This window comes from Colobus angolensis, unplaced genomic scaffold (genome assembly GCF_000951035.1).
Source record: "Colobus angolensis palliatus isolate OR3802 unplaced genomic scaffold, Cang.pa_1.0 Scaffold426, whole genome shotgun sequence".
Taxonomy (NCBI): domain Eukaryota; kingdom Metazoa; phylum Chordata; class Mammalia; order Primates; family Cercopithecidae; genus Colobus; species Colobus angolensis.
The window spans coordinates 585,611-608,870 of NW_012117666.1; the positions used below are offsets into that span (position 1 = coordinate 585,611).

General features: G+C 55.7%; 1 protein-coding gene across 1 annotated transcript in view; it reads left to right on the forward strand.

Moving 5' to 3' along the window:
- The first annotated feature begins 4,651 nt into the window (after nucleotides 1-4,651).
- Nucleotides 4,652-23,260, forward strand: part of TP73 (tumor protein p73) — a 63,103-nt gene continuing 44,494 nt past the window's right edge. Inside the window, exons 1-3 of the mRNA XM_011956840.1 lie at nucleotides 4,652-4,723; nucleotides 11,432-11,526; nucleotides 12,152-12,272. Coding sequence (XP_011812230.1) covers nucleotides 11,462-11,526; nucleotides 12,152-12,272 — 186 coding nt within the window. The 5' untranslated portion in view covers nucleotides 4,652-4,723; nucleotides 11,432-11,461. The remainder of the gene's footprint in view (nucleotides 4,724-11,431; nucleotides 11,527-12,151; nucleotides 12,273-23,260) is intronic.

Below are 23,260 nucleotides of genomic sequence, written 5' to 3' on the forward strand. Positions count from 1 at the left end.
TCGGTGTCATCTCCCTGGGGTCCCGCAGACTGAACTTACTCAAGAGCCCCATGTCCAGGTGGGGGATAGACAGGAGCCCCTTAGAAGCGGGGAAGAAGGCCAGGTGCGGTGGCTCACATCGGTAATCCTAGCACTCTGGGAGGCCGAGGTGGGCGGATCACCTGAGGTCAGCAGTTCGAGAGCAACCTGGCCAACATGGTGAAACCCTGTTTCTACTAAAAATGCAAAAATTAGCTGGGAGTGATGGCGCCCAGTTGTAATCCCAGCTACTGGGGAGGCCGAGTCAGGAGAATAATTTGAACCCAGCGGGCGGAGGTTGCAGTGAGCTGAGATCGTACCATTGCACTCCAGTGTGGGGGACAGAGTGAGACGCTATCTCAAAAAAAAAAAAAAAAGAAAAAAGAAAAGAAAAAGAAAAAGAAAAGTGAGGAGGAATGAGGAGGAAGTCAAGCAGTTTAACCCCACATGGTGCTTCTCCAGCAGTTACCCTGGTCCTGTCCTGACCTGACCTGCTGGGCTCCAGCAGCTCAAACCAACTCATTGATTCTGTCCTCGCTTCTTCACGGAGCACCTACTGTGTGCCAGGTGGGTGCTGGGGCTGCAGTGCAGAGCACAGCAGGCAGGGCTTGGTGGTCTGGCCTGCAAAGAGTCAGCAAGCAAATGTCTCCCCATGCGGTGGGTACTGAGAGAGAGGAGGTTTGGCAGGTCTGAGGGAGACCAGCGTCTCTTATGGGGGGTGCAGGGGCCCTGAGAAGTGAGGCTTCCTGACAGCCGTCCCTTGTGGGTGCTGTGTTGGTCAGAGTGGGGTCTGGCTGCACAGCCTCCCTCGGGGCTGGGCTGAGAGCACAGGTCGGCTGGCACCTATCCAGGTTTCGGGGTTCCAGGGCTCCAGCTGGAACTGCCTCAGATATGGCCAGGAGTGGGCCTGTCCCTGGAGAGGCGTGGGGTATGAGAGCCGGGAGTGCGGCAGGAGGCAGCCCCCTTAGACCTGGAGTAGCATGGAGGCTACAAGCCATGTGACCTAGGTGGCCCTGTACCCTGTCCAGCCCCAGGTTGCTGTTCCTGCCTCTCCCTGACCTACGGGCTGCCCAGGCTGCCCCTTGGCCGAGCTCCACCATGGCCAGCGCCCCTCCGTTCACTTGTGAGTCCCACAAGATCACAGCCCTGCCCAGGGCCTTGGCAGCTCTTGGGCTAACCCGGCCATCGTCCGGAGCCCCCTTCATGCTGGGGTCAAAGGCTGGGTCGTTGTCTGCCCTGCAGGAGCCGGGGCCTCCAGAGGACAGGCTGCCTGGCGGGAAGGTGGAGCTCACCAGAGCGCAGTCCAAGCCAGCCTTGGCACTTCCGAGCTGTGTAGCCCTGGGCAGGCTGCTCGCCCTCTCAGGGCCTCTGGGAACACCTGGAGACCTCCTCCTGAGTTCCTCTGAGGATTGAATGAGCTTGAAAATATGGAGGGTTTGGCACAGGGTGAGGGCCCAGGGGATGCTGGGCGGCAGTATCAGAAAGGCAACCCTGAGGCCCAGTGGACAGCCACTCTGAGGAAGAGTAGAAGCTGCCTCTGGAAGGAGTGAGGGGCGGGTGGACCCCGTCACTGCCGCACGGGGGAGGCCACAGGGCTGAGCAGCTGACTCCAGAACGGGAAGGGAGCACGCCAGGAGGGAGTGTTGCGCATTGAGTCAGGGTGGGACTCAGCGGGATGCATGACAAGTTCAGGGGGTTGACAGCTGTCTGGAAGGGCACGTCCACTCGGACCGCAGGGTGGGGAGCGGTCAGCAGGGAGACATGGCCACGGGTGTGGTGGGCGCATCCCAGATCCCTTAGAGAAAAGCCCAGAGCCAGGGGTGAGGGGTCTGTGCAGGGTGGGGACGTCTCAGAGTGGAGCATCCCCACCGAGGGGTGTCCAGAGGAGAGTGGCCAGGTGGGGACAGCAGCTTGGGAAGGGTCATCCTCGCTTGGTTGGAGGAGCGGAAGTGCTTGTCTGGGGAGAGAAAGAAGATTCTGGAGGACAACACAGGCCCTTCCAACATGGCCACTGGCCACACAACGGCTGGTGACCCCCCGTGTGATCCTTGGGGTAGAAAGTGGGGGGGAGAGGAGGATTGGAGGGGGCAGGGGACAGGGATGTGTCTGAGCAAAGCAAGGCTGTGGCAGCTCCAGCAAAGGCGGCTGCGGCCCCGTCAGCCACCTGCCCTGCTGAGGGCAGCGCTGTACTCACCACCTGTGAACACAGGTATCAACTCAGACACCCACTCTGGCCATAAGCTCCGCTCCGTCCCAGCCCTGGATCTCCCACCCCCCGTCCTTGGCAGTCGGTCCCTTGGGTCTTCTTCCTGTGCTCAGTGTGCTGGTCTGAACCTCCCTGTGACAGCTCTGCTCCCACCGCCCCCGCCAGGGTGGCCCTTCCTCTAACAGGTGGGCTCCTGGCAGGAAGCATCGCCAAGCTCACAGCCCCAGTGCCCTGACTTGGCCCTGCTCAGTTCCCTCCCGCCGCCAACCTTGTCCCCCCAAGGGCCATGTCCCTGCCCACTCCTTCCACCCCTTTCTTAGAGGATGCTCAGCCCATCAGGCCGCTCATGCCTCTGACCCCCACCTCCAAACTCTCCTGCCCCGCTTACCCCCAGGAGCACTGCCCACTCCGAGGTGCAAGCAAGCCGGGGCTGGGGTGGAGACTTCTCTTCCACCACCCACACTCCTCATACCCAGCCTCTGAGGGCCTCGCAGACATACATGATTTGCCTCCAGTGGGCCAGCGGTATCTGTTTACCGTGTTGCATGTCTCCGGGCATGGAGCTGGCACCGGGCTGCCACTGCGACTGGGCACTACCCGTTTCAAAGGCACCTCATTCCCTGAGAGACCGAGGATAAGCTGGTGCTCTGCAAAAGGGCGCGGTGGCCACTGTAAAAAGGGGGTGAGACACACCGGCTAACCATGCAATGGAGAGGCACTCAGGGGCCAGGGACCCAGCAGCCTCCAGACCCCATCTTTTGGCCCTCGTGTGTGCAGTTCTATTCCTCAGCCTGGTGCCCTTGGGACCCCAGCCTCCTTGGTGCTTTCTCCACTGCCACCACCTGATACTAAGTAGCCGTCGGTCAACTGCAGCTCGATACTGTTCGTGGGGCATCTGCCGCGGCCTGCCCAGGTAAAGGAGTGCTTTATGCTTTTTGTATGCGTAGAGTTCCTTCACTCCACCCAGCGCTTCTGGGAGGCACTACAATTATCTCTATTGTACAGACAAGGAAACAGAGGCTCAGAATGGGCAAGACATCTGTCTGAGGTCACACAGCTGGAGAGCGGCAGAGGTGGGCTGCGTGGGCAGAGCAGGGGAGGGAACTGGAGTGTGTGCCCGGCAGTGCTGGGCTTCGGGGCAGGAAGTGGTGGGGCAGGAATCGTGTGTCCTGGTACGACCCAAACACATGTATGACAGCAAGAAGGCCTGGGCAGGCAGCAGAGGACAGGGTGGGCCCCTTGGATGTCTGGGTGTGGCTTGGGCCTCAATGTACCAGTGAAGAAGGATGGACAGGCGGGGGCTTTCCAGAGAGGGGCTTCCCAGGCAGGGTGCAGGGTGGGGCTGTGCGGTGGGAACACGGACTGGGGAGGGGATTGCAGCTGGGCCTGCGCCTCCCATGCTCAGCTCCAGGCCAGGCCGGGGTAGAGCCAGGCTGCTGGGTTCTACCTCCACCCTGACCAGCTGTGTGCCGGTGGAGAGCTGGCCTTCCCTCTCTGCGTGTCTCCTGGCTGGTAACATGGCCTGTGGTGCGCAGCCTCACTGGGCCGTCGTGGGGTGGCCGGAGTCCCCGGGAATCAGCCATGCTCTGGTGTTTCTTCATTTCACTTGGCTGCATGTGAACTGACCTGGGAAGCTGGTCGGGGGCACCCCCACGCATGGGGGTTCGGGCATTTTGGTTTGGTCATGGCCTCAAGCTTCTGGGGTGAGGCTCAGGTATTCCCCCAGACAGTCCCCTCTCCTCCGGCTTCCTGTGGGCCACGGCCCAGGAGGGAGAGGGCAGCTTGCTCAGGCACTTCCAGTTGTCTGCGTATTTCACACGGTGCACGCTGCCCCACCGTGGGAGGCTGTGTCTGTCTTTCATCCCCATGCTCGGCTCCCCCGGGGCAGCAGGTGTGCCATCTGTGGCAGTGAGGGGGGCTCTCAGCCGCACCCTCCTCACCAGGCCCTGCGGACAGGTCTTCATCCCTGCCCCTGACCTGCTGACGAAGCCATCCTGGCAACCCTGGCGGAAGGGTCTGGCCCCATCCCACCCACTCCCGACAGAGGGAGGCCACATGGTCCTTGGCCGCTGTTGGGAGGGGCAGGCAATGCTGGTAGAGGGCCTCGCCCCTGAGAGGGAGGCCCTCCTGGCCCTCACTCCGGGGGACCCCTGTCCTTGGCCCCAGCCCACCAAGTGAGAGTAGCCCCTCTTCTCGGGATAGTGGGGAGGGAGAATGAGGCCCCTCTGCACAGAGGACCCCAGGAGACTGGACTGTGATGCCGCCCTGCAGGAATTCCGCCGGGCCGCTGCCTGGGAGAGCCACCGTCTCACACAGGGCCAGCGCTGACCGCCCGACCCCTCTGCCCAGGCGGGGGCTCTTCTGGGTGCTGGGTCCTGGGACCTTCTGCCTGAATCCCTGGGTAAAGGGCACAAGGGGGTTGAGATCGTCTCCTCCCACAATGGCCTCAGGTTTCTTTGCCACTTCAGATTGGAATCCATTGATTTGCTGAAATAACAGGTGAAATCATTGGTGGATGGGGAAGCACCGGAATCAGAAGTGCATTGAGATGTTTGCTTTAGGGGTGGCCCGGAGCGGGTGGAGTTCCTGGGGGCTTTTCCCTCTTCCCTGGACAGAGGAGGACACCCTGCACCTCTCCTGTGATACCCCTTAAGAGCCAGTGTCCAGGACTGCCGGGCCAGACGGGGCAGACGGCTCCTGCCCAGGCTGAGTGCGGATGGCTCGGTCTCAGAGCTCCACTGAGGGGTGGGTGGGTAACAGCAGCCCTGCGGCCAGTTCCCCTGCAGGCAGGAGTGGGTGTCCCCATGGGGAGTGCCTCTTCCAGAGTGGGCTCAGCCGGGATAGAGCGTCCTGACTTATCTGAGGTGGTCGGGGTGGAGCGTCCTGACTTATCTGAGGTGGTCGTGGAGCCCTGTGTGCCCTGGGCCTGGGCAGAGGTGGAAGGGGTGGGAGAACTGACTAGGCCTTACCTGTGGGCCCATGGCCCAGGAGGTGTCTGTGCTCCCACCTCCTGTCCGGTGGTGAGGGGAGAGGATGGCTTGTCAACCGGAGACGGGGTTCCTGGAGGAGGCCGGGTCCTGGCCTGGCCTGGAGGGATAGGGCTGAGATGGGCAGCGTGGGGAGGAGGTGGTGGACAAAGGCTGAACACAGAGAGTACATAGCCAGGCATGTGGGGACTGAGGACAGGGGATGGGGAGGGGACCTATGGGGACAAGAGATAGGGAGAGGACAGAGGGACCGGAGATGGGGAGGGACAGAGGATGGGGGACAGGGAGGGGACACAGAAACAGGAACTAGGAAGGGGATGAAGGATGGGAGAAGGAGAGGTCAAAGGGACAGGGACAGGGAGGGAACCCATGGGGATAGGGCAGGGACCTATGGGGACAAGGGACAGGGAGGGACAGAGGGACAGGAGATGGGGAGGGGACAGAGGGACGGAGACAGGGAGGGGACAGAGGATGGGGAGCTAGGGGACAAAGGGAAAGGGGACAGGGAAAGAACCTATGGGGACAGGGGAAGGGAGAGGACAGAGGAATGGGGGATAGGGAAGGGATGCTTGGGACAGGGCATGGGGACGGGGGCTGTGGTTTTCATGGGAAGCTATGGAAGACAAGGCCAGAGGTGTTGGGCAGGGTGAGATGAGAGAGCCTGAGAGCCCCTCATGGGCTGCGGACTCCTCCCCACAGGGCAGAGGGGACCATTCGGGTGCGGCCAGGCCATCAGAGGACCCAGGCTTGGCGGGAGTCCCAGCTCCTCAGCCCTCGGTAGCTTTGGGCGAGCCACTGGGCCTCCCGGCCTCCACCTGCTCATCCCTGAACTGGGGCTGCTGTGTGAGCCTGGGGCCCTGCAAAGTGCCCGACCAGCCTCAGCTCGGAGCGATGGCGCAGCACCCCCTCTCCACCGTGGCCCCGACACCTGGGTGTGCGTTCTGCTGTGGGCAGCTGCCCTGAGCCACGTAGGCTGCTGAGCGGCATCCCTGCCTCACACACGAGATTCCGCAGCACCCTCCGACCCCGTTGAAAATGCCCCCCAGATGGAAACATCCCCTGGGGGTGGAGTTGTCCCTGGTGAGAACTCCTAGGTTGAGTCAAACCAAAGAGTCAGCAGAGAGCCTGTTTTTCAGCTCCAGGGAGCTCGGGCAGGCTGGTTTTCTGGGCCACAGAGTCCGCTCACCAGCCCACCTGTGGTCTCTGGGGGCGTAACTGCTGGTGTGAGCCTCTTCCTGTTCGGAGTCACACGTGTGTGGGGGCTCTCCCTGGGGTGCAGCCGGTGCAGCGGACCCTGGAGTTGAGGATCCAAGCAGGCTGAGGTCTGGGTTTGCTGGAGGGCCCTCGGTGACCGGTCTTTGTCCCGCTCCCACTGCTGTGGTCACTGTAGGACCTGGAACGCTGGTCATCTTTCCAGCCTGGCAAGGGGAGGGGACTTGTCTGAGGCCTCATGGAAACTGGGGTAGGGCTGGGGCAGGGACAAGGTGCCCTGCTTCCTGGGTTGCCAGCAGCCTATCGCCTGGCTACAGCATGACCAAGAACACCCAGCACAACTGTCCTTTGCGGTTCTGTGCCCTGACTTGATGGTGCTGGGGCTGGGGGTTGCCGGCCAGCAGTTCCCCAGTGGCCACCCCCAAATGCTGTGGCCACACGTTTCTTAAACTGGAAAAGCCTTCCACTGCAAGACCTGTGCTAATAACACACTGGATGCCCCCGTTACAACTGAGAACTACTTATTTAATTTCCTTCCTTCCTTTCCCTTTTTTTTTTTTTTTTAAGAGTTGGAGTCTAGCTCTGTTGCCTAGACTGGAGTGCAGTGGTGCAATCATGGCTCACTGCAGCCTCGAGCCCCTGGGCTCAAGTGATTCCCCATCCTCAGCACCCTGAGTAGCTTGGACCACCGGCACATGCCATCACGCCCAGCTAATTTTTTTTTTTTTTTTTCCGAGACGGAGTCTTGCTCTGTCGCCCAAGCTGGAGTGCAGTGGCGCGATCTCCGCTCACTGCAAGCTCTGCCTCCCGAGTTCACACCATTCTCCTGTCTCAGCCTCCCAAGTAGCTGGGACTACAGGCGCTGCCACCACGCCCGGCTAATTTTTTGTATTTTTAGTAGAGACAGGGTTTCACTGTGTTAGCCAGGGTGGTCTCAATCTCCTGACCTCGTGATCCGCCCGCCTCAGCCTCCCAAAGTGCTGGGATTACAGGTGTGAACCACTGCGCCCGGCCATTTTTTTTTTTTTTTTTTTTTAAGTTTTTGGAGAGCTAAGGTCTCCCTATGTTGCCTAGGCTGGTCTCAAATCCCCTCAAGTGATCCTCCCTCCCTGGCCTCCTAAAGTGTTGGGATTACAGTTATGAACCACTCCACCCAGCCCATTCCTCCTAGACTAAATCTTCATAGAAAAACTTACACTTCCGGCCGGGCGCGGTGGCTCAAGCCTGTAATCCCAGCACTTTGGGAGGCCGAGACGGGCGGATCACGAGGTCAGGAGATCGAGACCATCCTGGCTAACACGGTGAAACCCCGTCTCTACTAAAAAATACAAAAAACTAGCCGGGCGTGTTGACGGGCACCTGTAATCCTAGTTACTTGGGAGGCTGAGGCAGGAGAATGGCATGAACCCAGGAGGCGAAGCTTGCAGTGAGCTGAGATCCGGCCACTGTACTCCAGCCTGGGTGACAGAGCGAGACTCCGTCTCAAAAAAAAAAAGAAAAACTTACACTTCCAATAATGTATTTGCATTTTACAATGTCAATAAAACTTCCTAAAGATGTCTTATGAAATTGGTGTCTTTTTCCCCATTGACACACATGATTTTTAACATGATTGGCAATGTTTCAAAAGCAATTTCCATTTTGCCCCAGAACTGGGTTCCCCTTGTGAACAAATTTTCAAATTAAAAGGCACATGGTTAGGAAAACCGGATTTAATTTAAAGGCCATGGTTTTAGAATTGATTTATTTTTCTTGCCACTGGGATCCTTGCCTGCGAGGCGGCTGTGGGCAGAGGGCACACACTCCCCCTGCCCCAGCGCAGGGAGGGACTCAGCCTCCCTGCACCCGCAACAGCGCTTCCTGTTCCTCACGCCCGGTACTCCCAGACGCCCACAGAGCCGGTCACCAGCTCACGTGTGTGAGGCCGACTGGGGGAGCCCCTGCCTGGCTCCTGTGCCTGTGACCAGTGTTCCTGTGGGGCCCTGGGGCCAATGCTACCCAGTGTTGGCATTTTCCCAGGAAGTTGGGAATCAGGCATCTGGTGGCTTCTGGTTCCAGTTCCTCCATGTGCTTTAAGTCTGGGCAGGTTTCCAGGTCCTGGTTTTGACTGATGAGGAACGTGACTCCCATGGGGGAGGCCGGTGGCTGCAGCAGGACCCCGGGCAGTGGCAAGGCCGGCCTTCATGACAGTGTCCTCCTCGGGGGGCCTGTCCCAGGCTCTTCATGACTCCCCTGGGGGCTTCTTAAAAGTGCAGATTCCTGGGCCCTGCCCCGGCCCCACCGTGGGGAGGGGTGTCCTGGAAGATGCATCTGCCCAGGGCTTCTGGCCGGTCCACACACCTGCACCTGGAGGCCCACTGCCCACGTCTCAGGCAGATAGGCCTGGGGGATGTTTGGGGACCCAACTCCTGGTGCAGAGAAAGCCCCTTTCCCACCCCACACGCTCCTGGTGGTGGCCTGTCCTGTGGGCCTGGAGGGCTGGGCGGGTGGGACCGGGGACCCATGACCACGCTCGCTGGCCTCTGTCCTGTGCCCAGGCAGGGACGAGAGGCCAAGCTGGTGTCCTGCAGTGCACAGTGGATGCCGGTCGGGGGTGTGGAAGCTAGGTCTCCAGCAGGCAGGGACGCGCCAACAAGAAGGGTCACTGTTCCTCATTCAGGGTTCAGTGGGAAGAGGGGGTGTGGCTTCAGTGGGAGTTCAAATGATGCCGACTTGAAAATGCAGCCAACGCCCATGTCCCAGGCATAAGATCACAAATAATGTTTCACTGACCAGTTCCTGTCTCTCTTTGTCCTTGCTTCTCTCTGTCTCTCTGTCTCTGTCTCTGTCTTTGTCCCACCTTAGCCTTTGGGAGGGGACAGCTCACAGGCTGACAGATGAGGTCGTGTGTCCTGAGCATGAGGTTTTCAGGTCTCACCCACGCTGTAGCATGTCAGAGCTTTGTTCCTTTTCAATGTTCCATTGTTTGCTGGCACCATGTCTCACGTGGCCGGCCCTCTGCTGATGGGCATCTGGGCTATGTGCACCGTTCAGCTACCGGGAATGGTGCTGCTGTGAAGGGAGCTGGGATTTTGTCACCCACCTACTGTGGATGGCAAGTCCATTTCCATCTCTGGGCTCAGGTGGCCCATCTGCAAAATGAAGGGGATGCGACCCAGTGGCCTCTGGCAGCAAAACCTTCCCAGGCTTGTCCTCTTGGATCTGAGGGAATTTCTTTCCTCCCAGTCCAGCCCCTCCAGTGCTCCTGTCCTTCAGGACACGTGCCTGGGGCTCCTCACTCGTTCCCACCCAGCCTTGGCCCACACGCCTGCACCAAGAGGCTACCCCACTCATACTGCTCAGCCCAAACGGACCCACCATGGGGCACAGGCAGGTTCTGCCCTCCCCCGGGGCCCTGTGCCAGCCTCAACTGGGCCTGCGCTTCTGCTTCCTGTCACACCTTCCCATTTTATATGAACAGGATGATACAGTCCCCATGCATACCCTCAGCTCCACTGGGGTGTTAGACAGCCCAGCCCAGCCCAGGATCGGAGGCCTGCAAGGGCACACCTGCCTGGCCACGTGATGGTGAAATGGGGTGGGGCAGGGCAACCAAATTAACTTCCAATTCTGAGAAAGAGCCCCTGGGACATTCATCACCAACTGTGTGACCTCAGGCAAGTCATTTAACCCCTCTGAGCCTTGGGGCTCCTGAAAAGTGGGTGGCGTGGTCACGCCCACCTGGGGGGAGGTGGCTTGGGCCAGCACCCTCTAAGCTGCTTGTCCCAGGCCATCATGGCTCACTGGCCACACCCCAGCCTGGCCCATGCCATTTCTCCAGGGCCTGGCATGTGGTGGCCCAGGAGCGTGCCACGGGCTTCTATCAGCTCCTACCTGCCTGGGGAAGGACAAAAGCGACAGGTTCCAGGCCATGGCCTGCACCCCCGCTGGCCGTGGGCAGGTCCGGGCCTGCCTGCCTGAGCACTGCAGGGCAGTGGCCAAGCCTGTCCCATGGCACCTCACCGAGAACCTAGGAGTCTGGCCCAGGGGAGAGGTCACCTGAGCCAGGGCTGGGGGCTATGGCAGGGCGGGCTAGGGTTTCCCTGTCCCCTGCCCCTCAGCATAGAAAAGGGACCCCAGCTGTGCCCCACCTGGACACTGCTACCTCCTCATGGGTGTCCAGGGCCACTGGGAGCTGGGCACAGGGGCTCTCGGGAAGCAGTGGTGGAGATGAAGACCAGCGGATGGGCGCCGGGTCAGGGCTCCCCATTCCCTGGGTGTCTCCTTCTCCAGGCCTGACCACCCAGGCAATGGCCGGCTCCAGGACAGGGCAGCTTCACGTTCCCAGCCTTGCCAGGCTTCCCTGTGGGGCTGGGGTGCAGGGAGGAGCCCTGGCTCAGACGGTGAGGGGACGTCTGTGTCCCCCAGCAGTTGGCACAGCAAAGCTCTGGCCTGGGGCTCGGCTGCAGCCTCCAGGGCATCCCTCACACACTCTGTTCCCCAGATGGGGCGATTGGGACCTGAACCACCTCCAGGTCCCAGATATCAAGGAGACCCCAAACCTGGCTGCATCCTCCAGGCCAAACCTAGACACAGTGGCTCATAACAGACCACAGGCCTCACACGCTTGTCCCAGCCCAAGCATCTCAAAGAGTCTGCTCTCCCGAAGGCCCTCAAGGCAGCCCCAGGAGCGGGTGCTGCTGTCACCCCCTCTTCCAAGGCAGCGGCTCTGAGAAGCACCTGCCTGCCCAGGGTGCCCCCACGGATAGGTCTGACCCAGGCCCACCACCTCCAAGGCAGAGCCGCCCACCTGGCCCTCGGTTTCCAGCCGCAGGGAGTGGGATGGACGAAATGACAGTGGAGAGGGCACGGGGAGGGTGAGGCGGGGGTACCTGCCAGTGCTCCAGGGACGTCCCAGGCAGGCCCACCTGCCTGCCGCCCACCCCACCCTCGCCCCCGCCGAGGCTGTCACAGAAGGACAGAGCACAAGTTCCCAGGGCGCTCAGGTGTCACTCCTTCCTTCCTGCAGAGCGAGCTGCCCTCGGACAGCGTGAGGAAGATGGCCCAGTCCACCGCCACCTCCCCCGATGGAGGCACCACGTTTGAGCACCTCTGGAGCTCTCTGTGAGTGTGCTCGGCTGGCCAGACCTGGGGCTCCCCTGGGAGGCACTCTGGGCTAGCCTCAGCCACCCTCGCTGGGCTAACTGGGCCAGAGCAGGAGGGGTGGCCCCGGGAGGACTCTGGGCTAGCCCCAGCCACCCTCACTGGGACTCTGGGCTAACCTTGGCAACCTTCTCTGGGATTCTGGGCTAGCCTTGACCACCCTCGCTGAGCTGACTGGACCAGAGCAGAAGAGGTGGCTCCACACTGGTCTTCAGCTAACCTTGGCCACCCTCATCAACTTGGGGACAGGGCTGGGTCAGAGGGGCAGGGAAGGGAGACCATTGCCCTAGGCCTTCCCTGGGGACGCAGGACCAAACTTCAGACTCTTTTCCCAGGTTTGGAAAGGACCCATGGCCAGCAGAGGCCCAGAATAACAGAGGCCATGACTGGCTCTGCCTCTCTGGCACTCACAGCAGCCCTGGAGGAGCAGGTGGAGGACAGAGATGGCATGAGAGGGAGTGGGAAGGGCAGGAGACATAGGCCTCACCAGGAGTCTCGGGCTATCCTTGAGCTCTGGGCCTGGGAGGCATGGAGGTGACGCCCAGACTGGGGACTGACAGCTTCTATTTTCCTCTCCCTGCCCCAGGGAACCAGACAGCACCTACTTCGACCTTCCCCAGTCAAGCCGGGGGAATAATGAGGTGGTGGGCGGCACGGATTCCAGCATGGACGTCTTCCACCTAGAGGGCATGGCCACATCTGTCATGGTGAGTGGGGGACTGCCCTCTGTAGAGGACTGGAGTGGGGGCAGCAAATGTGGCCTGTCCTGTCTTGGGAGCCTGGCAGAACCAGGAGATAGCCTCTTGGTTGTACAGCTTCCCCTGTGGGTTACTCAGTACACTTCAAATTGCAAAGGAGAAAATGTATCCGCTCATGTAGCTGTCAATCCAGAGATAGGAATGGATTCAGGCATGGCTGGATCCAGGTATAAGAAGGGCTTCAGGCATGGCTAGATCCAGGTGTAGGAAGGGCTTTGGACCTGGGTGGGTCCAGGTGTAGGAAGGGCTTCTACAGCTGGATCCAGGTATAGAAAGGACTTCGGGCACGACTGGGTCCAGGTGCTTCACAGCTGCCTCGCTCAGGCTCTTGGCCTGCTTTCCCCTGCAGTGGCTTTGTTTTTAGGCAGCCTCTCCACACATGGTGAAGAGGACCAGGCTACTCCAGCATGCCCTATCCCTGTGGAGAGGAGATCCCTCTTTTCCCATAGTCTAGCAGTCCTGCCTCTGGTTGATCTGAATGTGGTCATGGGCCCATCTCTGAACCAGCTCTATGCCTCTGATTGGCCTGGGCTCCACCATCCCTGGAACAGGGTGAGGATGGAATGGAGTGGGGCCGGCCTCCCCACACAGGAACCCCCAAAGGTAGATGGAGGTGCTGTTTCCAGTCGAAGAGGACTGGATGGGGGCAGACAGGGTCAGTGAGGCCTCCGGCACCCCATCTGGGCAGGCTCCCCCATTCCTGGGAGTCTCAAGCCCTGCCCCATTGGCTGCTCCTCTGGGGGAAAAGGCCAGGATGTGGGAGCTGGTGGGAGCCACGCTCCTGCCTATCTCTCCGGCCGCCCATAGCAAGGCATCGACTCTGCCAGGAGGTGGATGGCAGGCGGGCACCACACACGAGGAGAGGGCAAAGATCCCGACCCCGGGCCTGCCCCTCTGGACTCGTCGGCTGCTCGGCCCCACCCATAGGCTGGCTGCCCCCGGCCCAGGGATTCCTAGGTAGGCAAGTTGTGCGCGGCTACGGGAAAAACAGCCCGAACTATGTGAACTACGGGGAGACACACGCACTCGGAACAGCGCCTCTGGGGCAGGGTCGGTCCTCCCTCACTTACGCTCAGCCCGCAAGGGAGGGAGGCAGTGCTGGTCCTCTGGGGGCCTGAGGGCACCCAGCCTGGCCCTCCTCCTGCCTCAAGTCCCCATTCCAGGAACTGGAGCCCCTCCCTTGCCCCTGCGCATGACTGTCTGAGGCACAGAGGTGGGCGGCCCAGCCACCCTGAGCACTGGAGGGAGTGGGGGCCGTGGGGCTCCAGTCGGAAGGAGCAGAGTGAAGTGGGGTGGGGGAGGTGGAGGTGCCATGTTGTCCGTTCCGTCTCCATCGCGGATGCTGGGCTGGCACAGAGCCATGTGGGGCCATGGGCAGCCGCAGCCCCAGGGTGGGGGGCGTCTGGAAGGCAACAGCGCCAGGGGGGTCCCTTCCCCCAAGGAGCCCCTCAGCCTGAATCTGAGGGTTGGACCACCCGCCCCTGCCCTCCCACCCCTGCTCAGCCTACCCTCCCAGTAGTGTTCCGCACGTGTTCTAGTCTCATGTTAGGGGTGAGGAAACCGAGGCAGATGCTGGGAAGGGGTGCGCTGGGGATGGGGCTGGGTAGTGCAAGAAAGTGAGACTGCGACCTCTCCCCTCTCTCCCTTTGGAACAATTCTGTCAGCTGCTCTCTGAGGACAAGGATCCTGACCCTTCTGGACCCAGGTCCCCTTCTGGACATCCGTGTCCTCCAATCTAGGGAGGGGCAGGAACTGGCTGCTGGATCCCAGGGAGGGAGGGAGGAAGACCCATAAGATTGTCCCCTGAGATCCGGAAGCCTCCCGACCCCAGGTTGCTCAGCCCCCACTCCCCCTGCAGAGGGCAGAAGGCCCCTAAGATGGTACAGACCCGCGCTGTGTCAGGAGGAGGACCTGGGCTCAGGAAGGCAGAAGGGGCAGTTCCGCATTCCTGTGGGTGGGAAATGCTTGTCCCCCCCACAGCCCCGGAGGGTTCCCTGAGCTCCACATTAGGATCTGGTCCAAGCCCCCGCCTGCTGGAACGTGCTACTCCCCGGCCACGGGGTGACGGTGGGCCTCGAATCTCCACAAACAGCAAGGTGGCGGGATCTGTCAGGCAGTGACACGCCTCCTCCCAAAGCCACGTATGAAATTCCTAGGTGCAGAGCTCGGCTCACGGAGATGGGGGATTCCCTGGAACAAAGGCTGGCCCAGGCCTGCGTGGGGAGAGCCAAGCCTCATTCTGACCCCAGGGCCCAGCCCCCTCACAACAGCAGCTGCTGGGCCAAGAGCATGCTGTCCCCTACCTCTGACCCCCATGGGAGCGCCAGGTGCAAAGAACAGGGTGACTCCAAGGGGTGCCAACTGGCCAGTTCGGGCAGCCTGGCACAGAGCCCAGGGCTTAGCTGCCCTAAGAATGGCCCCTGGCCCGCTGAGTCCAGGGATCCCAGAGTGGGGCTGGAGCTGAACTGGGAGGCATTGTTTTAAAGTTCAGCCCGGGAGCTCAGGGAAGCTGCTGTGCTGCCAGGTCCGGGGATCTGGACCTGGCTCAGTGCGGATGCAGGCATGTGGGACTCTGAGTGCCCCCCAGAAAACTACCATCTGCAGCTCAGGGGCCCAGTTCTAGCCCCACCACGAGGCTGGTGACCTTGAACAAGAAACACCACACAGGCCCAGCCTGGGGTCAGACAGATGGTTCTGGTGCTAGATGTTTCTGGGGCCTCCGACAGTCCTGAGTTCGTGGCTCAGGTGGGGGGCCTGCCTGTGGAAGTGGCTGCATGCACACCCGCCCCCACCTGCCCCTGGCGGCTCCCTCTGGCCACTTGTCCCTGGGTATTGGTGGCATCTGGCCGCTCCCATACTCGGGGGTGGGTCTGGGACTCATCCAGCAAAGGGGCCTCAGCTCGGGCAGGCACAGTGCTTGAGTACGGAACACCTGTCCTCTGCAGTGGGGTGTGCCTTCTGCATCTGGGGGACGTGGGTCTCCCCACACCACGAGTGGGCAGATTGGTTCCCACTGTACACAGGGTGTCTGAGGGATGCCTTAGCCACCTGCTTAGCCGCTGTGGGAGACTGGCAGAGTGGATGATTTCAAGCTCCCACAATTCTCTGAGCCTCCATGTCCTTGCTGGTGAAGTTGGGGTGACAAGGGGCAGTGTAGCAGGACGAGCTGCAGACAAAACTCCTCAGACACCAAGTTAAAGAAGGAAGAGGTTTATTTGGCCAGGAGCATCGGCAGGACTCCTGTCTCAAGAGCTGAGCTCCTCGAGTGAGCAATTCCTGTCCCTTTTAAGAGCTCACAGCTCTAAGGCGGTGTGTGTGAGAGGGTCGTGATCTATTGAGCAAGCACGGGGTATGTGACAGGGGCTGCGAGCATCAGTGGTCAGAGTGAAACAGAACAGACCAGGAAGTTTCACAACGTCTTTCTATAATCTATAGATGATATCAGTTGCTAGGTCAGGGGTCGAATTTTAACTACCAGGCTTAGGTCAGGCAGAATTGTAACTACCAGGCCTGGTTTTGGGTCTGGTTCCTAAGCGCTGGGCTACCTGCCTTTAGTTGCACTTTTCTTTTTTTTTCTTTTTTTTTCTGAGTATAAAATAATATGAGAGGGTCTGTCTCTCTTCCTTCATTTCCCCCCTTTGAGACTCTCACTTTTTATTAGTAGGAGTTCTCACTCTTATTTTCACTACTTTTGTCTTCCTGTGCAATATTGATAATGTGCAGACTGATACTGATTCATATAGTACACTTGTGCTGATATGTAACATGCAGTGACATTCAGTACTGGGTTATGTGCTCGGCTAATTGCAAAAACAAATTTCTTGTTTTTCCTGGAATTTCTGGCACTGGCACATTCAATTCATCATAGAAGGTTTGACATACGGGCTCAGGAGGGTGTTTGTAAACGTTTTCTCAAACCACGATGTTTACCTGAATATCTAGTCCAGCTCCATCAATTTTTAAGGTTATACATTCTCTTTTTTCTAGCGAGGATTAAGGGGGTTGGTTATTACTAGTTCTGAGGTGTTACACGGACCACTGGTATAAGAAGGGCCACTTTTCCCTTGCTGAAGGTAGACAGGATTTTTTCTTTTTTTTTTTTTTATTCAAGTAGCCTAAATGACACAAGACCAGTATCTACATTTATTTTCACATAGTCTTAATTCATGATAAATGTACTTATTTTTTGCCATATAGTGTCTTTTTTAATTAAGAGAACCACATCCTATTTTTAATTTATTATTATTAATGACAGCACAGGCATCAAATTTTAAGGTGACTTGTTTGGGCACCTACTTTTTTGTTTTGTTTTGGCTAACACTTTAATCATATCATTCATGAGGCCCCACCAGTCTTCAGTTCTTAATCTTATTTTAAAAACTGTGATCATGGGAGGCTCAGATGGGGCATAACACATATCAGGTTGGTCATTTCCTGGGCTACATACCTTGTATAGAATAACATTATACAAACAAGTTCTTTTTAGAGTTCCAGTACACTTATAATAACCATAAAATAATAGGACCATAGCAACTTTTTGTCCTTCTTCAGTGACTTGATGTATACACTGCAAGCAGCCCTCTGTCTGAGGAAGGTCAGTTGAAGTCCTTACTCTACAAGTTCAAATTTTAAGGAAAATGAGTCCCACAATGAGTTTCCTCATGCTTCAGCCGTGCGTGGAACAGTCAGCTTCCGGGTGTGACTGGGGCAGGGCTTGTCATCTTCTTCAGAGTCACTTTGACTTTGCAGGAGTTGGAGAAGCTGCTTCTATCCACGTACGGCTCCCAGTCTACTGATGTTTCAGGATGGTCTCGGAGGTTGGGCCCACTAGTTTAAACTGAGTCCAACAGTTCTACGTAGTTATGTTTAACTGGGCTCTCTGATATTGGGAGCAAGGGGGCGGGGTTTAGGTTGTTGTGAACTCCAATGGTTATGGGGGGATTTTTCACAGAGCAAGCTTTGGTATCTACTTAGTCTAGCATTCGTTAGCTAATGATGTCCTTTGGTATTTATTAAAGTCACCACAGCACGGGGGCACTTTATGTTTAGGTTTTGCCCAAGAGTTATCTGCTTCTTGTGCTAACAGGGCCATTGCTGCCAGGGTCTTTAGACATGGGGGCCAGCCTTTGGAAACCCCATCTAGTTGTTTTAAGAGATAGGCCACTGGCCTTGGCCAGGGCCCTACAGTCTGGGTTAAAACTCCAACTGCCATTTTTTTTTTTTTTTTTTGACACATAGGGTGTAAAGGGTGTTGTCAGGTCAGGTAGCCCCAGGGCTGGGGCCAACATGAGTTTTTCTTTAACTCATGAAAAGCTTGTTGCTGTTGGTTGTAATAGATGTAGTTTATCCAATCTACATTTTTATTAACTGTCACCCACTAAAATATTGACTTAAATCCTGTAGCTATTTGATTTCAAGCTTTAAAATGGTCTGGTGTTCCTTGCGGGGCTCCAATTGCATCTAAATAGATGTGAGAGTTGAAAGACCCATAAGGGGCTTCTCTCACTTTACAATGTCTTATTTTTTCTCCCTCTGGTTGATGAAATGCCAGGGTGAAAGGGATGCCAATTGGACTAAAGCACAAGTGCCACTCTAATTATTCGGCAGAGTGCCCAGTAAAGGTCCACCACAATACCACCACACATCCACTCGGGGATGAACCCTTGCTGACTGATTGATAAGCTCTTGAAAATTCTTAAGCTCACTGCATCCTTTCAGGTCTCCAAGGAGTGCTAAGTCTCCTCCCTGTTGTGAGAGACATGAAGTGAACTTAGCGTTGGGAGACGGAGGCTGGATGGCCTTCGGGGGCTGACCCGCAGGGTGCTGGACTTCGGGATATAGCAGAGAGAGCTTGGCATGACTTATTACTCCAGGCTGTAGAATCCTGGAAAAGAGCTACCATGCAGCCTACACCTGGTCGACTGAAGGACCACCTTAGTGAAAAGGGGACAATCTGGGCCTCTGGCCTGCCATATGCACAAGCATAACAATTGCTTTTGTTTAACGTGCGGATGGAATATTTGATCCATTTTAACCAGGCATTTGCATCTTGATATCCTGTCTTAGTTGCTAAAGTTTGTTTTAAGTCTTTAACTTCTATGACCCTCTAGTAAAATTAATGTATGGTTTTAGGAAATTACAAAACACAGTTGGGGCAGTCCATCCTTGCTCTTTAGTGGTCCACAGAATGTTGTACCAACTATGGCATGAAAGCTCTATGTTGGGGGGCAAGACTCCTGGTTGGCACTGGGGTCTTTATCGAAATCTCCCCGGATTAAATGGTCCTAGTTTACTAATGCCTAGTCTGAAGAGAGTCAGGAGGGACAGAAGTACTTTTCTGAAGTAGAAAGCTCTCTTTGACTTGGCAAGTCCTTACAGGGTATATAACAAGGCAAGCATTACATGCAATAGTTTGAGGCAAAATTGACTTGGTTATGTTAATAACTAGATGGTCAGCAATAAAACGAGGAAAGAAGAAAGAGTAATAGAATAGATGAAAAGAGTTAGATCTTTCTTAGCTTTAGTTCGGTAGGGTTTCCCCTGGGACTATGGCCCACAACTCTGGAGGGGGTGGCGCTTTCTTGACTCGGGTGTGACGAGTCCATCCTTCTGTGCTGTACGAACGGCAGTCTTGGTGGTTAGCAGCACCAGGTAGGGTCCTTCCCAGGCTGGCTCAAGTTTTTCTTTCTACCTTTCAATGAGAATGTGATCTTCAGGCTCGTGCTGGTTTACCGGAAATTCTAGGAGTGGTACATGTGCTAAAAGACTTCGTTTTGAGGGAAAGGAAAATGGAAGATAAACCAACTATATAATTTCTAAGAAATTGACTTTTTGTTTTAAATGTGGGGACCTCGGCAATGGACTGGACTTTATAGTCCTTAGTGCCTTTTTACTGAGAAATCTCCTTTAGCACCTATTTTTATTAATTTTTAGACCAAAGAAAGCTAAACACTATTTTATATTTAATAATGCTTTTTGTTTGATTTTTATACCAGATAAGTTAAATTTTATCTTTATATTAGCGTGTTATTAATGTTAAACTTAATTTTAATAAAACCTTGTAGACATATTTATCTAATTTTTAATGACTGACCATAACGTAAGATTTTATAGACTCTTTTTAACCTTTTATAATTTTTGCTAAAGAGCAGATTGGTGCTTTAAGAAAAACCTGCTATGCTTTTATTTTAATGTCCAGTTTACAGAAAAACTGGATGATACCTCTTTAATTTTAGCCAATGTTTACACACATAATTTTCTTTTCAATTAACATTTTAAAACTTGATTAAACCTTTAAAACAAAATATACATATTTTTAACCTTTCAATGTAGGTAAAAATTTATATTCTTATGCCTCCTTATAATTCTTTTACCAAAGGTATATTTTACTTTTCTTACACATCTTGCACATAAACTGGTTTTTTTTTTTTAAGTTTTGCATTCAGGAGGCCTAGTTACTTTTAAATTATACAACATTTCTTGCATAAATTCTTTTTTAACACACTTTTTTTATAACTTTTGTTTTTGTTTCACGACTTTTACAGGCAATTTTTTGACATGCTTTAACTTTCTGACTTATTACAAACATTTCTTTCTTTAAACAACCAGTTAATTTATTTCAGTACAAGAATTTACCATATAACACTCTTTTTATATAAGTTCCACCCCCCCCCCTTTTTTTCAAAGACGATAACCGTTCTTTTCCAAAGCGAACTTTTTTTTATGTCTGTGGACTAGACTAAGACCACAAAAATAGAAGTTACTATAATACATGATACACTGTTAACTTTTAGCAAACTTTACTTTTGTTGAAAACCTTGTAAGTTTGGGATTTTAATTATCCTTTGCTATTAGTAAGACCTTATTTTGTCCAAATTAACTTAGAATTGGTATAGATGACTTTTTTTTCTTCACTACTTGTATATCTCTTTCTGTCTTCTTTTTCTCTTTGATTTTGTCTCTCTCTCTTTGACTTCCCTTTTGCCTCTGTCTCTTCCTCTCTCTCTCTGCCTCTCTCTCTCTCTCTCTCTCCTTGACTCCTTCTTTGTCTGTCTCTTCCTCTCTGTCTCTTTCTTTTTCTCTTTGCCTCTTTTTCTGTCTGTCTCTTTCTTTTCTCTCTCTCTGCTGGTCTTTCTTTGCCTTTGCCAGCTGCTTATGCTGCTGTTCTCTCAACCACTCTGTGTTGGGGGTGGTGGGTCGAAAACCAGCTGTAACCAAGTGTCTATATACAGGAGCTGGCCTGGGAGCCCTGGCTTGCAGGATACCTTGTGCCATACCTTTCAAACAAGGGACCTGTCCAGGTTTCCTTCTAATGACCAACCTACCTCTAATGCTGGCCAGTCTATCTTACACAAAGGTTTAACTTTTCTTGGTGTCATAGTACTTCATAGTCTCTTAAATCTGTTTTTGAAATTGTTCAACGTAGTTCCTAGTAGGGTGGGCTTATTTGTGCCTGACCCATGCTTCTTCAAGACAAAACACCACGCTCACACCACACACACACTGCAAAACAAGGAACAGGTAAAAAGGGCACATGCACACTTTTGCAGTTTATACTAAACCAAAATCAAAACCAAAATCAGAATATCCAGAAATCCAAGCCAGGTCAAAACCAAAACCAAAGCATCAAACAATCCAAGTCAAGTCAAAAACAAAAACCAAAGTGCCGGTACAGGCTCACCGTGGGCGATCAGGCCACACTTCCACTCAAATGGAGTAGGAAAGTTCCCAAGACCAATCCTGTCAAGCAATTCAAACCAAGTCAAAACCAAAACCAAAACCAAAACCAAAGTGCCGATAAAGGCACGCCGTGGGTAATCAGGCCATGCTTCCACTCAAATGGAGTGGGCAACTTCTCAAGACTAGCCTTACCATATTTCAGATGTCCAGATTCCAAGTACCAGTTCCTTCCCGGTGTTCAGCCACTGCGTTGATCCTCCACGGGGGCCTGCCACACACTGCTCTGGGGAGGTGTCCCACCAGGGCAAATGCTTACCCGGGAGCACTCTCAGGATCTGCATCACTCGGGCTGGTCGGCGTCCCCCGCAGGGATGTTCCACAGGGCAGACTTAAGCTGCCTAAGGAGCTGCCTCGACCATCCGCCAATCACCTCACTTCCCGGTCAGGGAACCAAGAAATGTAGCAGGACAAGCCACAGACAAAACTCCTCAGACACCGAGTTAAAGAAGGAAGAGGTTTATTCAACTGGGAGCATCGGCAGGACTCCTGTCTCAAGAGCCGAGCTCCTCAAGGGAGCAATTTCTGTCCCTTTTAAGAGCTCACAACTCTGAGGGGGTCTGCGTGACAGGGGCTGCATGCACCGGTGGTCAGAGTGAAACAGAACAGACCGGGAAGTTTTACAATGTCTTTCTATAATCTGTAGATAGTATCAGTTGCTAGGTCAGGGGTCGAATTTTAACTACCAGGCTTAGGTCAGGCAGGCCCAGGCCTGGTTCCGGTCTGGTTCCTCGGTTTCGGGTCTGGTTCCCAGGTGCCGGGCTACCTGACTTTAGTTTCGCTTTTCTTTTTTTTACTGAGTGTAAAACAATATGAGAGGGTCTGTCTCTCTTCTCTCAGTAGGAGCCCAGAGCAGAGCAGAGAGTACTTCGGGAGGTGGCATAGCCTCTGGGGTGCCAGGTGCTGGATGCCGGCTCTGCCCAACCCTGTGGGCCTCGGACAACCCTCCTGCTACACTGGCCCCTGCAGAGGAGGCTGAGTTTAGGCGGTTCAGGAGAGTGGGGCGTGGACAAGAGCAGTCGAACCCTCAGTGGGCCTTAGAGGAGTCCCAGGCCACAGACTTATTGGGGAGACTGTGAGCTCTGTGTGGCCACAGCAGGAAGCAGACCCCGTGGTCACTGTGGCCATCTGACTGAGATGGCCCAGAAAGTCCAGCAGGCTGAGGTGGGTGTAACTGGGGGCTCCGAGGCCAGATTCGCTGAGCTCAGGACCCACCCTTTCCCTTCTGAGCTGGGCAACCCTTAAAGAATTATGTAGCCCTCTGGGCCTCAGTTTCCTGTCTATAAATGGCGCTACTGAGAGGCTCCAAGTCACCCACTGGTTTGAGGATGTCCAGTGGTGCCGGGCCCATCGGGAGCATGTGACAAACGCTAGGTGTGAGGGTGAGGGCAGGGGAGGCCCTGTGTTTAAGAAAGCTACTCCCTCAGAGACCAGAAGAGCAGAGCCAGGAGGGCCTAGGAAAGGATCTGGGACCAGGGCCTGCTGCCCTTGCCCAGCACGGTTCCTGCCTGAGCTGCCCCGTGCCTTAGGCTCTGGCTGTCCCTGAAGACCCTACGTGGCTCACAGGGACCTCACTCTAAAACAGGCCCCCCTTCTGCAAGAAGAGAGCAGGGGGAAGCCGGTGGCTCTGGCCTCCCCGTGGGCTGGGGAGGGTGGACCGAGGAGCCACAGCTAAAACTGGCCCAGCCCCTGCCCTCTCAGTGCCCCGGGTGGTTCCCTGCATGAGGAAGGCTTGATGGGGTTCTGGATGCCCCATGGGTGGGGCCTCCCCTGGCCACCCCCACACCATCTGGGAAGAGCTGCAGAGGATAAAGCTCTCTCCTGTGCTCACAGGGTGGGAGGAGGCAGTGTGGGCGTGACTGTGGGGGCGGGGGTCCTAATCCTCACCCTGACCCACCCGAGCAGTCTCTGCAGTGCTGGGCCTGGGCCTGGGGGCGAATCCCTGCCCCTCTGAGCGCCAGCGTCCCCTCGGACAAAACCAGCGCAGGGCAATGAGAGACCTGTGGCCCCTGCTGGCTCTCAGGATGCTCTGCAAGGAGGGAGGACACAGGAGGGGAGAAAAGAGGAGGGAGGCAGCTGTCTCCTCCCTCCCCTCCCCTTCACTCTGCTCCCCTCCCCTCCCCTCCCCTCCCTAGAGCCTCCTCCAGGCCTGGCCCCTCCCCCGTGCCCCTTCCCGCCTCTCCTGGCGCCTTTCTCTGGCG